At 45.3% G+C, this 11835-nt stretch overlaps 1 protein-coding gene across 2 annotated transcripts in view; it reads left to right on the top strand.

Annotated features, from left to right (window-relative positions):
* The first annotated feature begins 1432 nt into the window (after nucleotides 1–1432).
* TMEM164 (transmembrane protein 164) overlaps nucleotides 1433–11835 on the top strand; it is a 42799-nt gene continuing 32396 nt past the window's right edge. Inside the window, exons 1-2 of one of the 2 annotated variants that reach the window (XM_033137167.1) lie at nucleotides 1433–1534; nucleotides 3150–3729. In XM_033137167.1, the coding sequence (XP_032993058.1) occupies nucleotides 3268–3729 (462 nt within the window). In that variant the 5' untranslated portion in view covers nucleotides 1433–1534; nucleotides 3150–3267. Of the gene's footprint in view, nucleotides 1535–2463; nucleotides 2480–3149; nucleotides 3730–11835 lie in introns of those variants that run through there. The other variant, XM_033137168.1, reaches the window with a different exon arrangement.

Below are 11835 nucleotides of genomic sequence, written 5' to 3'. Positions count from 1 at the left end.
GTTAGGTCCTGTGTGTCGGGGTGGAAAACCTCCACTTGAAGATGGCCCACCAACCCTCCTATCTAATCCTTGGAACTCTTCCTAGGCTGCAGGCCTCACTGGTATCACTGGGATTTTCTGTAACTGCTGGTTGTGTACATGTAGGGTAGGGAGATTTAAGCCACTCAGCATCTACACCTTAAAACACACACACACACACACACACAAAAAAAACACCTACTGGCAAGTCTGTTGCTTTTCCTTTCTGCTATGGAGCTAAGAACTTTTAGGAGGCTTAGCAGGCAAGCTTGATTTGTGGCTAAATCTCAAAACTTTGGGGCTCAGATTACCGCCTCCTACAGGAATAAAAGAAAAAAAGCTGTTTGTGGCCCAGTGGGCTAGCTACCTCCCTACATAAGTAGTCCAGATCCTGTGCTCTTCTTCCTTAGAGGTCCTTATTCATATGCCCCACCCAAGGCAGGAGTGGAGAGTTGTTGGCACTCACAGAGAGACAATGGAGTGTGTGCCTCCTGGAGTGAAACCAAAACACTGCATTAGCAGCACCTAAGTGACCTCCCTGGGGCGAAAGCCTGGGGCGTAGCAACGGGAGGTGGTGGGGGCGGTGCACTCCCAGTGCCACATCTCCGTGGGTGACAAGGCATGCGGTTTGCCGGTGGCGCTGCTCCAGCTTCCTACGCCTCTGTGTACATGCTAGGTTCCTATGTGCAGAGGGCTGATGTGATGAAATTCTAGGCTCTCTTGTGCCCTTGGCAAGGAGCTGTATCAGCGCCGCCTCCCCCCCCCATATCTTGCACCATTAGCACTCTGAGCCAGAGTGGACAGATGTAATTTTTGCACACACATCCTGGTCTGCACTTTTGGTAAGGGGAGAAACCTGGCCAACCCCTAGGTATGCGCCTGCTTTTCAAAAAACACAAAACAAAAACTCTCACCGACCCTGCAATTAGAAATCCAGCATGTTAGGTGGAAGGCTCGGCTAGAACCATGAAATGCAGTTTCAGGGGAAGGGATCCGCTGTGGCTCACCAAATGTCCTTGGGGGCTTCAACTCCCCCCCATCCCCATCCAGGATGACCAACGGTCAGGAACGATAGGAGTTGGAGCCTAGCAATATCTCGAGGGCCACCGGTTTGGTGCTGGCTGTTTCTGGGGAGGTTTTTAGTTTTTCTTTTTAAAAACACTTTGCGGAAAGCATTATAGGAACACTGAGGCTGCTGTCACCTACACACATTTACCAGATGCTAAGCCCCACTGAAGGCAGTGGAACACAACACACTCCAGAGGAACTGTTTGCGTTTGCGCTCGCAAGTGGCGCAGCGGAGAGGCAAAGACTGGGGCAGAAACCGAGCTCGCGGAGCAAGCGCGGCAAAGCGCGCCTCTCCGCCTTTTTTCCTTACGCTGTGTGACGGGCTGACTGAGGCGACAAGTGGAAGCGAGGCGGAGGAAGAAGAAAAGGGGGCAGCAACAGCAGCGCGGAAACACAGGAGCCCGCCTTCTAAGAGGCGGAGCGGGAAGACCCGCGCAACCAATCCGGGGTGCACCTTCCATTTTTTAGCCTTAGTCGAGCACGTCGGTGGGGTGATGCTGCTTCGCTGGCTGCTGTGGTGGGGGTGGCGTGGTGGTGGTGGTCTTCTTCTCCTGGAAGAGGCGAGCAGAGACTAGCAGCAGCAGCAGCGGCGGCGTCCAGAGCGCAGATTGCGCCTCAGCTGCGTTCCGGGTTACACCTGAGGAAGGGGAGCCGATAAGCGCTGGCAGCCACTTCTGCTGCCGCTGCGCCTCCTCCTCCTCCTCGGGTCTATAACCCAGAGCCGGGCTGTTGGGCTTCCTCATGTAGCGCCTGCCCCGGCAAGAGCTGAGGGAGGGCCTGCAGTACCGCCACGACCCGCCCCCTCCCTCGCTCCCGCCTTCCTTTTAGGTACTAGAGGGAGGGAAGGGGTGCCCCACGTCGCTGGGAAGTCTCGCTGGAGGAGACAGAGGACCAGAAAACACAGCTTTTTTTCCGGGGAGGGGAGATTATAGCTAGCCCCTTCCAGAGAGAGAAAGAGTTGCGGGGGCACTTCCATGGAAGGTAGGGGCGCGCGCGCGCGCGAATGGTGTCGTGAGGAAGTGGGAGAAGGCGGAGCGTGGCGCCAGTGAGGGGGAGGGAAATAAATGGACTAGATGACCCTCGGGGTTTCTTCCAACTCTTCAATTCAATAAATAAATTGCTCCTTTGCTTCCTCCTCCCTCTCTTCGCCCCCTTTCCGCTTCCCTCCTCTTTCGCGGGAATTTGGTGAAAGTGCGGTGATTAAGCGAGTAGGCCTACCTTCAAGGGTTGTGGTTGCTGACGATCTCGTTCGGCGACCACATCGCGTCGGCGAAGCGCCTTTTTCTTTTTTGCGTGGAGAGCTTAGCCGGGTTGGGGGAGAAAGGAGCTGTGCCGAGTTAAAAGAGGTTAAAAAGCAAAACAAAAACCTGCCGTGGCTCTTTAAAAAAAGAAGGTAATGTTGCCTCTGTTTGCTTTTAGTTTCCGTAGCCTTTTGTTGCCTCTCCATCCGCAAATTTACTGTGAAGGATGTTGTTTTATTGCATTGTTTTGTGCATTGCCGTGCCTGTTGTAGCAGATGCGCCCTGGATTCCATTGGATGAAGAGTGGCTGTGAAATATTTCAAATAGAGAAATAGGAGTCGGAAATCATTTAAGCAGGAGAGAAAGAGGGAGACAGAGTATAGGTATATTATATATATATATCCCTCACAGCTGTTTTTGTGCGGTTATTTTGTATTGTTATATACCTAGGTACTACCAGCCATGCTTCTTTAGAAACCTGGGCAACCAGACACAATGTAACCGGCACACTGTGTGTTTGTTTATACGTGGTGTGTGTTTGTACACAGTGTGCTGGTTACATAGTGCCTGGGGTTTTCAGGCAGGTTTTGCCAACCTGGTGGCCTGCAGGGGCCTTGCTGGCTGGGGCTGAGAATTGTAGGTAAAAACATCTGGATTGTGACAGGTTGCCAAAGTTCTTTTAGGGTCATAAAGCAACAGTTTGCTGACTGGGCCTTCTGCTGGAAGAGAGAGCAGGGAACTTGGTTCTGTTATGTGTCCTTTCTTTATCCTGTTTTCTGGTTTGATAATTAAGTTGTGTTTCACTTCCTATCCTCCCTGCAGGTTTGTTTAGCCTCTTACCTGAGAGCCTAGAGTGAGAACTGAGGATCACCTGTCCAGTTCATTTCTGTGTCTCACAAGTGGAAGGGAGAGGACTTGCTGATAAGGACTCTTCTGTTTCATGTTTCGTCACCCAAACAGCATATTAGCTTTGATCTCATCAAGCTCCCACCTACTCCAGGACGGCCAAGCAGAAGAGGAACAGAAGGAGTTTGCCATGAGTCGTTACAGCTTCTCCAATCTTCTGGACTGGATGTACGGTGGGGTGGACCCAAGCTTTGAAGGCAACGGGGGTCCTGAGTGTGCTGCCTTCCTCCCCTGGCAACAGCGCCTGGTAGAGAGCCTGGTCTTCTTATCCGTGGGAGTTCTGGAGGTGGTGGTGTCCCTGCAGAAGATCAGGCGAACCCATTCCAAGGAGGTGGGGGACCTGCTTGCTGAGTCTCGGAGGAAAGAGGAGAGCATAGGGAAAAACCTGTTGCTAGTCTTCTTCTGCCTCACTTTTGGATTGGAAGTGGGATTCAAGTTTGCTTCCAGGACAGTCATCTACTTGCTGAACCCCTGCCACGTAGTTACGATGATGCAGGTGAGGAATACTGTTGCCAAAAAAAAAAAAAAAAGCCTTTGGACCCCTTTTGTTTAGCCACACTGGAAACAGAATCTTCCTAGAAATACCTGTCTTTTTTTTCAGGGATAGGAGTAGATGGTATAACAGGTCATTAGCATAATAGGCATTCATTCCAGATATGGAGATCATAGGAGCCAACTCCTAGGGGGCCAAGGTCCCTCCAGCCCCTTCCTAAAATATATGAAGCCCCCACCCCCAAGTTAATGGGCATTCCCATCCAAATGGTGTGTGTGTCTTGTGAATGATTGTGTGGCGCAGGGCCTATCTGCCCCTCCCAATATTTTATTCAAGTTGGTACCCCTGATTGGATAAGGTTTAGTTTCCTTTGAAATTATCCTGCTTAGCAGTGTTGTATTCTCTAGGATCAGAGTCAGTATGCCAGCTCTGAATAACAGATGCTGAGTGTGACCAGGAGGAAAGCATCATTGCACTCAAGTTTTGCTATTTGGCTTCCTGTAACTATCTAGTTAAGCACTCTGGGAAAACGGAATGCTGATCCAACGTGGCTCTTCTTACTGCAAACATTATTTATTTTATGTTGCATTACCTCCCTTCAGCAAAGCTTCTAGGGTACTTTACAAAAAAAAAGAGAGAGCACCAAGATAAAATAAATAGCTAACGTATAATAAATGGTGGCATGCAATAAAATTGTATTCAAAAGCCTGGCAGAGCCATATTTGTTACCCCAAAGATAAGACTGGTACCATGGGGGCTTTCCTGGGCAGGGAAATATTTGGTTCTGAACATGCAGAAGCATGGGGGGGGGGAAAGAATTGGGAATGGTTGACTTCTAGCTAAATTAATACCCTACGAATGTGAGGTGGGCATTTCTGGGCTAGGCTGTGTGGTGAAGTGCTTATGTTACTAGTTTATGGGTCTTACTAATTACGATTCTAATTGCATCAATGGGACTATCGCCAAACTCCTGATAAGCAAATAAAGGTTGAGTTGCTGCCAACCACAGCTGCTTACTGAGCCTAAAGTAGCCAAGAAAAACATAGCTTCTGCCTTTACTACACAGGGAACTGCCCCCATATCTTAAAGAGGGCCTGTTGTGATACTGTATCTTGGACTAAATGATCTATGTTGACAACACTGAAATCAGACAAGTTAGTTCTTACAGAGGAACAGTGTGTGTGGGAGCAGCTTTCAGGCAGCAGTGTCCTTTTCAGCTGTGTATGTGTTGTGGGTGGGGGGACCTATGCAATTTCTTTTCCTTTATATTTTATTAGTAGCTGTTTCATTCAGCTCTCTGGCTGGAATCTTTGAAACAAGAGCGGTAGCAAAATACTTTCTATTAGGGCCAGCCAAAGTTCACATTGTGGTAATTGAGCTTTCGAGATACGAGATACATAGACACTCTTCCTCGTGCTGGATGCTTAAAAGCAAATGGAACGGGATGCGGGGGAGAGAGAAATATGGGTAAAACACTCTCTACAGTTTGTTTCAGTCTTAAGTTGGTGATTAAAGGAACTGATTAATGACTTTGGAATTGTGCCTTAATGCAAAAGACATTTGGTTACAAAGATGATGCAAGGACAGAGAAGGGAACACTTAGGTTGTATCTAACTGAGTTCTTCTCTGAGTAGAACCATTGAACTTAATGGACCTAAGTTAGTCACGACCATTATTTTCGGTATGTCTACTTTGAGTATGATTTACACTGGCCAGGAACCATTTAGTTTCGCATTTGGAAATACGAAAACCAGCAGTTATGGGTCTATAAGCAACTATATATGTTGTGTTGTGACTGGAGCTTCAGTCGGGGTTGAAGTGATAAGTATAAATACCATAGATTTAATGTAGGCTTGCCAATATCCATTTGCCTTCACTGGGTAAGAATTGCCTTCAGGTAACAAGGCTGGGGAAATTATAGATTTAAATATTAGGCTGTCTTTTTCTCTGTCGCTTCGTGTATTACGTATGTGTTTATAACTGTGGACCTATTTGTAATGCTGAGTAAAAAAACAACAACAATGCAATCCTTTGCATGTCTGCTTAGAAGTAAGCCACACTAGGTACAGTGGGGCTTACTCCCAGCTAAGTGTGCTTAGGACAGTTGCTATCTCTACCTGATATGTTGAATAGACATTTACTGGTAGGTAGCCGTGTTGGTCTGCCATAGTCAAAACAAAATAAAAAATTGCTTCCAGTAGCACCTTAGAGACCAACTGAGTTTGTTCTTGGTATGAGCTTTCGTGTGCATGCACACTTCATCAGATACACTGAAACGGAAGTCACCAGACCCTTAAATATAATGAGGGAGTGGGGAGGGGTATTACTCAGAAGGGTGGTAAGAATGGGTGATCAGCTGATAGGTGTGGAAAACCTGTTGATGACTGTTAACTACTGCAATTTGGTCTTACAGGGAAAGGCAAGGGGTGAGATGGCTAAATATAGCTTTATAATGTATAATGAGATAAGAATCCAATGTCTTTGTTCAGACCAGGTTTCTCCATGGTTTTAAGTTTGGTGATTAGTTGCAATTCTTTCCAGTCTATTTCTGAAATTCCTTTGTATTAAGACAGCTACTTTGAGATCTTTTATAGAATGTCCTGGGAGATTGAAGTGTTCTCCTACTGGTTTCTCTGTCTTGTCATTCCTGATATCAGATTTATGTCCATTTATCCTTTGGCGTAGGGTATCTGATGAAGTGTGCATGCACACGAAAGCTCATACCAAGAACAAACTTAGTTGGTCTCTAAGGTGCTACTGGAAGGAATTTTTTATTTTATTTTGTTTTGAATAGACATTGTCACTTCAATCCATAATTTTTATGGGGTCTCACGTGATCTGGAAATCCATACTTTGGACTGAAACAAATTTCAGTGGAAAAGGTTTCTGAAGAGCCCTTCCCAGACTCTTGCCCAGGGATAGCAAATGTAGTGCCCTCCAGATTTTGTGTACTACTGTCATCCCATTCCCCAGTCATCATGGGCAATGGTCAAGGATGATGGGAACTCACAGCATCTGAAGGCAGCATGTGGGCTATTCCTGCTCTTGCCCGTGCAGCTACTGTGGCAAAAGATGTCATATTATGCATGGAAGCTAAAGTGGGTGCATCATTTGCAATAGGGACGCGGGTGGCGCTGTGGGTTAAACCACTGTGCCGCTTGGGCTTGTTGATCGAAAGGTTGGCGGTTTGAATCCCCGCAACAGGGTGAGCTCCCGTTGTTCGGTCCCAGCTCCTGCCAACCTAGCAGTTCGCAAGCATGTCAAAGTGCAAATAGATAAATAGGTACCGCTCCAGCGGGAAGGTAAATGGCGTTTCTGTGTGCAGCTCTGGGTTCACCAGAAGCAGCTTAGTCATGCTGACTGTGGCACATGACCTGGAAAAACTCTCCATGGAGCGGACAAACACTGGCTCCCTTGGCCTGTAAAGTGAGATGAGCACCGCAATCCCAGAGTCGTTCGCGACTGGACTTAATTGTCAGGGGTCCCTTTACCTTTACCTTTACCCCATTAGGTGCAGTGCATTTCTAGCAGCAAAGGTAAAGGAGGTACCCACTTAAGATGTCATCCCAAGGCTCCTGGAGGGGAAGAAAGCAATTTTACTGTACTCATCCTTATTCAGGGTTGTAGCATCATTTCAAACATCGCAAGGAGTTATTAGCATTCTAGTTACATGTGGCTCATTCATTGCCAGAAAGAAGCTGTGAAATGGATGGATTTGTCTTTTTTACCTAAAAGCTTGAATCCTCCCATCTTATTTAAAACAATAGTGACATAAGGCAGCTTCCATCACTAAATAAAACAAGTAATCAAAAAGTTTGATTACATTAATAAATAAAACAACCACGCTAAAACCAGCAGAAAAAAATACAGCACAAAAAAGCAAAGAAGGGCAGATAATGGGAAGAAAAAGTCCATAGGAGTTGGCTGGAGCAAAAATGAACTAACAAAAAAGCAGAACAGTAACAAAAGGCCCAAACCAAAATCAGATACAATTTCAGTTTAATCCAAAACCTGTCTGAAAAACCCAAGATTTAGTTTGGCACCTACTTACTTCTGGTAGACATGTGCCAAACTTTATTTGGCAGAGGTGCCTGGAACAAGGCATCTAGAACATAAGAAGCTGTTCTCCAGGATTTCAAATTAGGCTTTCTCCCAACTCTTCCTGGAGAGGCCGAGGGTTGAACACAAGGGCTTCTGCATGCAAAGCAGAGGCTTTACCACTGAGCTGTAGTCCTTCCTCAAACATAGAAAGCTGCCTTTTACTGTGTTAGACCACTGATCCATCCAACTCAGCCTACATTGCTCTCAGTGTTTGAAGCTCCCATTGTTCTAGGCATGTTTTGCAACAGGGAGTTTCATTAGTGCAAGCAGTTTCTGAGCTCTGGGCGCAGCACTGCACCTAAGATTTCAGATTAAAACTGCAGAGTGGAAGGAAAGGAGGACTTTTTCCTGCCTCCCTTTTTCCAGCTACTCTCTGAAGACTGGAGAAGAGATCCTCTTAAGAATATTGGGGGGTGGGGGTGGGCAGGAGAAGGACTAGACCATGTGAAAAATGAACATGGTATTTTACCTACAGTTCATTCATTTTCAGCTTTGTATTCTTGTTAGTATATAAAAAAGTGCCCAAACATTTTGTTGTTGCGCCCATAACCTTAGGTTTAAGGTTTAAGGTGCTGTTTAGCTCCTAGTTTTCATAGCTGAATTTCTCTTTGGGGTTTTATTCAGGAGCCCTGCCTAGGATGCCAGGAGTGAACCAGGGACCTTCTGCATTCAAAACAGATGCTTTACCATTGAGCTCCAACCCTTCCCCTAAATGTTCCTCTGATGATGAGTGGACTGTATGGGGCAGCACATACCGGTACATCTTCCAAGCCTTGAAGGCCTTTGAAGCAAAGATGGCTAAGTCCTTGGTTCTCCAAATGTTGCTCCTTTCAGCCACAGTCAGCACACCCCATAGTTGAGGGATGATGGGGTTTGAGTTCCAACAGCATCTGGAGGGTCAAAACTTAGTCACTCCTGCTCAGAAGTGTTTTTTGTTCTGTTTTTGCTGTGGTGCCAGCCATGTACATGGCACTTAGCAGAGTACAAGGGGCTTACAGTCTAGAATTTGTCACAGGGAAACAACAAAGGAAAGAGAAGAATGAGCTTAAAATCTCTTTGTTTTCAGGCACCTGCAGTGAATTTCTTTTTCTGCTCAAGCACTATTCTATAAAATGCACTTAGCGAAGCAGGTTGCTTCATAACTCCTTAACCTGCAAACATTCAAACCACCACTTTTTAAACAGTTTTGTCACAATGCATGAAAGAGACATTTCTAAAGCATTCCCTAACCTATCACCTGAAGCTTAACTTTTTTGATGTCTTTCAGGCTGTAGTCTGTGTGGGAGGTGGTTGCCCAAATCTAACTGTGCAAGAGCTCAACTTAAGGTCCCATTTTTCAAATACGTTTGGGTATTTGGCAAAAAAGTGGCTGAAAATAATGGAAGGAAAAGTAGGTATATTTATTTGTACAGTGACTGTTTCCGGCTATTTCTGAGTACCTTTTAAAAGACGAATGACTTGGGACACTTTTAATGCTTCATTATGAGCACTTCCCAATATTCTGGAGAACTGCAATGTACACCAGAATCACTTGATTTACAGACCGTAGAAAGTGGCAGTTAAACTGGAATTATTATTTGGGTGCATGGAGCACAGTGGGATTTGGGACATGACACTTCGTTTTAGTCCTCTTACATAATTTTAAATGGGAGTCTAATAAGCCTTTTCAGTGCAGGGAGTTTCATTAAAATTCAATTCAGACCCCTTTTCGGCTGGACACACTCCATATATATATATGGATTGAGGGAAGTCAAGGCTAAAAGAAGCCAAAAGCTTGTGTGTGAAAACTTAATGAGCAGGATTACTATTTTTATAGTGAGGTATCTCCCACATGTGTTCTAGTTTGGAAACAGATGAGCGAGAAACGAATAGCTTGCATAAACACAGTTATCAGCTATCTGCTCAAATACTGGAAAACAACTACAACTTCTCACTGCTTAAATGTGGCCCTCTCAGTCAAAAAGGGGTTTTTTTTTGCCTTCAAAGTGCCTAATGCACTTCAAACTTAGCAGACCAAGATGCTTTTGCAAAAGGTCTTAGTTCTGCTGAATTTGGCTACTTTTTGGAGTTGGAGAAGAGCAGGTTGTCCTCAATGAAAGAGCAGTTGCATTTTAATTAATGCACAGAGAAGATTTTGGCACATTGAGAAGCGCTGATCTTTGTGCTATTTTGGAATGCCATGTGGGGCGAACTGAGCATTTTGTTCTTTGCTGCTGCCGCCTCTTGGGCTGGAGACGGCACCTGCTGTAGGCAGAGCTTCAGGGTAAACCTTGCAGACACCTTGCCCCTGAAATTTGCAGGTGAGCGGAAATGCACCGGCTTAATGTACCAGGAATGGCAGTGAATAGCAAGGTCACTTCTTTTGCTTTTGCCCTTCTCCTCCATAACTTAATGTACAAATGATGCCCCCGATTTGGAACTAGAAATACTGCAGAATCTCAAATGATGCTGCAGTCATGGAATAGGCATGTGCAGTGGGTGTTTCAGCTTGACCCTTTGACAGTATTTAAAGCAAGAGTCAGGGACTTTGGGCCTTGGGGCCAAATGTGCCCCCCTGGGCCTTCTATACAGCCCCCAGGAATCCCCACATGCTATCCCTGCCCCCCACTCTACTGACACTGCTCCACAATTTCCTCTAGTTGTTTTGCCAGGCTGGCAAACATGTTATTGAACTGTAATAATGCCTCTTGGTTGCCTGGATGTAGAGATGAACATATAGAAACCTCTTACTTTTCCATAGCTGGATGGTAACCTACTGTACAGACAGAGAGAGTCACAAGATTCCTGCATTGCAGGCGGTTAAAGTAGATGGCCCTCATGGTCCCTTTCAGCTCTGTGATTCCATGATCCATTTACCTACCCATCACTACCCATCACAGGCATGCGAACCCTGGAAGGTTACCCACTAGGGAATGTGGCTCTCAGGCCGAGGAATTTTCTTTACTCTTGAATGATTTAATGTCCAGGAGTGAGTTGTCTAGGTAACTAAACAAATATTAAATGTCTCCAAGGACCAGCCAGGGATGCCGTTGGAAGGACAGAGGCAAATGTGTGACTGTCCTTGGGAGATAGGAAGATACTGATATTAATATTTTACATTTAATTTCTGAGGTGTCAACCACATGGGGAGTAACGGAAGCAGAACAACAACAAAAGGCATGTTTTTGCATATAGCATAAGCCTATGGATAGCTATCAGGTTTAAATCAATATGAAGCTCTGACAGCCAGATTTAATTCCCTCTGAAGGGAAAGGGCTTTTGGTTTTCTTCAAAGTGTGCAGTTGCAGCTGCTTCCTCTGCAAGAAGATAAAGTCTCAGCAGGCTTGTGTTCCCTGGAAATATAGAAGAAGCAGCCCTTGCAGTTTGCTGCTATTGTTGCTCTTGCAACACAAGTTGAAATCAGAGGTTTTAAATAGCTGTGAAGTTCAGGTTTGCATTAGTGTTACATTTTCTGGGATTACTGAGGGTTTAGCCTTTTCCACATTTTGGACAGATAAAGGGCATAAAGTAGGAGAGTTCTTATTTATTTACAAATTTTGTGAAAGAGAAAGGTCTTTGAAGAAAATATAAAAGGGAAACTTGAGCAACATTAAAATTAGAATTAAGAGTTGGAATCAATAATATTAATACAGATAAGAAGAAATGGAATTAGAATTAAAAATATGATTCTGTTTTCGTGGAAAATGGCTTTCTCTCTTTCTGGGTGTGTGATATGGTGTGTGAAAGGTGTGTGATTATAGCCCCTCTCACACCTGGACTATAGTCTCTGGCAACTTTCCTGTGGGCTAATGTATTTTTCAGGCCCAAAACTGAAAAACGATGGTAACAGATAGAGTGAGTCTTCAAATATCTGGGCCCAAGTCATTCAGCCTGTTGTAAGTCACCATCTTGAATTGGGCCTGGAAGAATATAGGTAGGCAGTGCAAATGATAAATGTCCTAGCCTTAGGTAGTTAAATAATGGATGGCCTTTTAAACTGTGGGTGTGTGGGTGGGTTTATTGTTTTTA

Source organism: Lacerta agilis, chromosome Z (genome assembly GCF_009819535.1).
Source record: "Lacerta agilis isolate rLacAgi1 chromosome Z, rLacAgi1.pri, whole genome shotgun sequence".
Classification (NCBI taxonomy): domain Eukaryota; kingdom Metazoa; phylum Chordata; class Lepidosauria; order Squamata; family Lacertidae; genus Lacerta; species Lacerta agilis.
The sequence above is the reverse complement of the archived record's forward strand: the minus strand, read 5'-3'. Positions and strand labels throughout refer to the sequence as shown.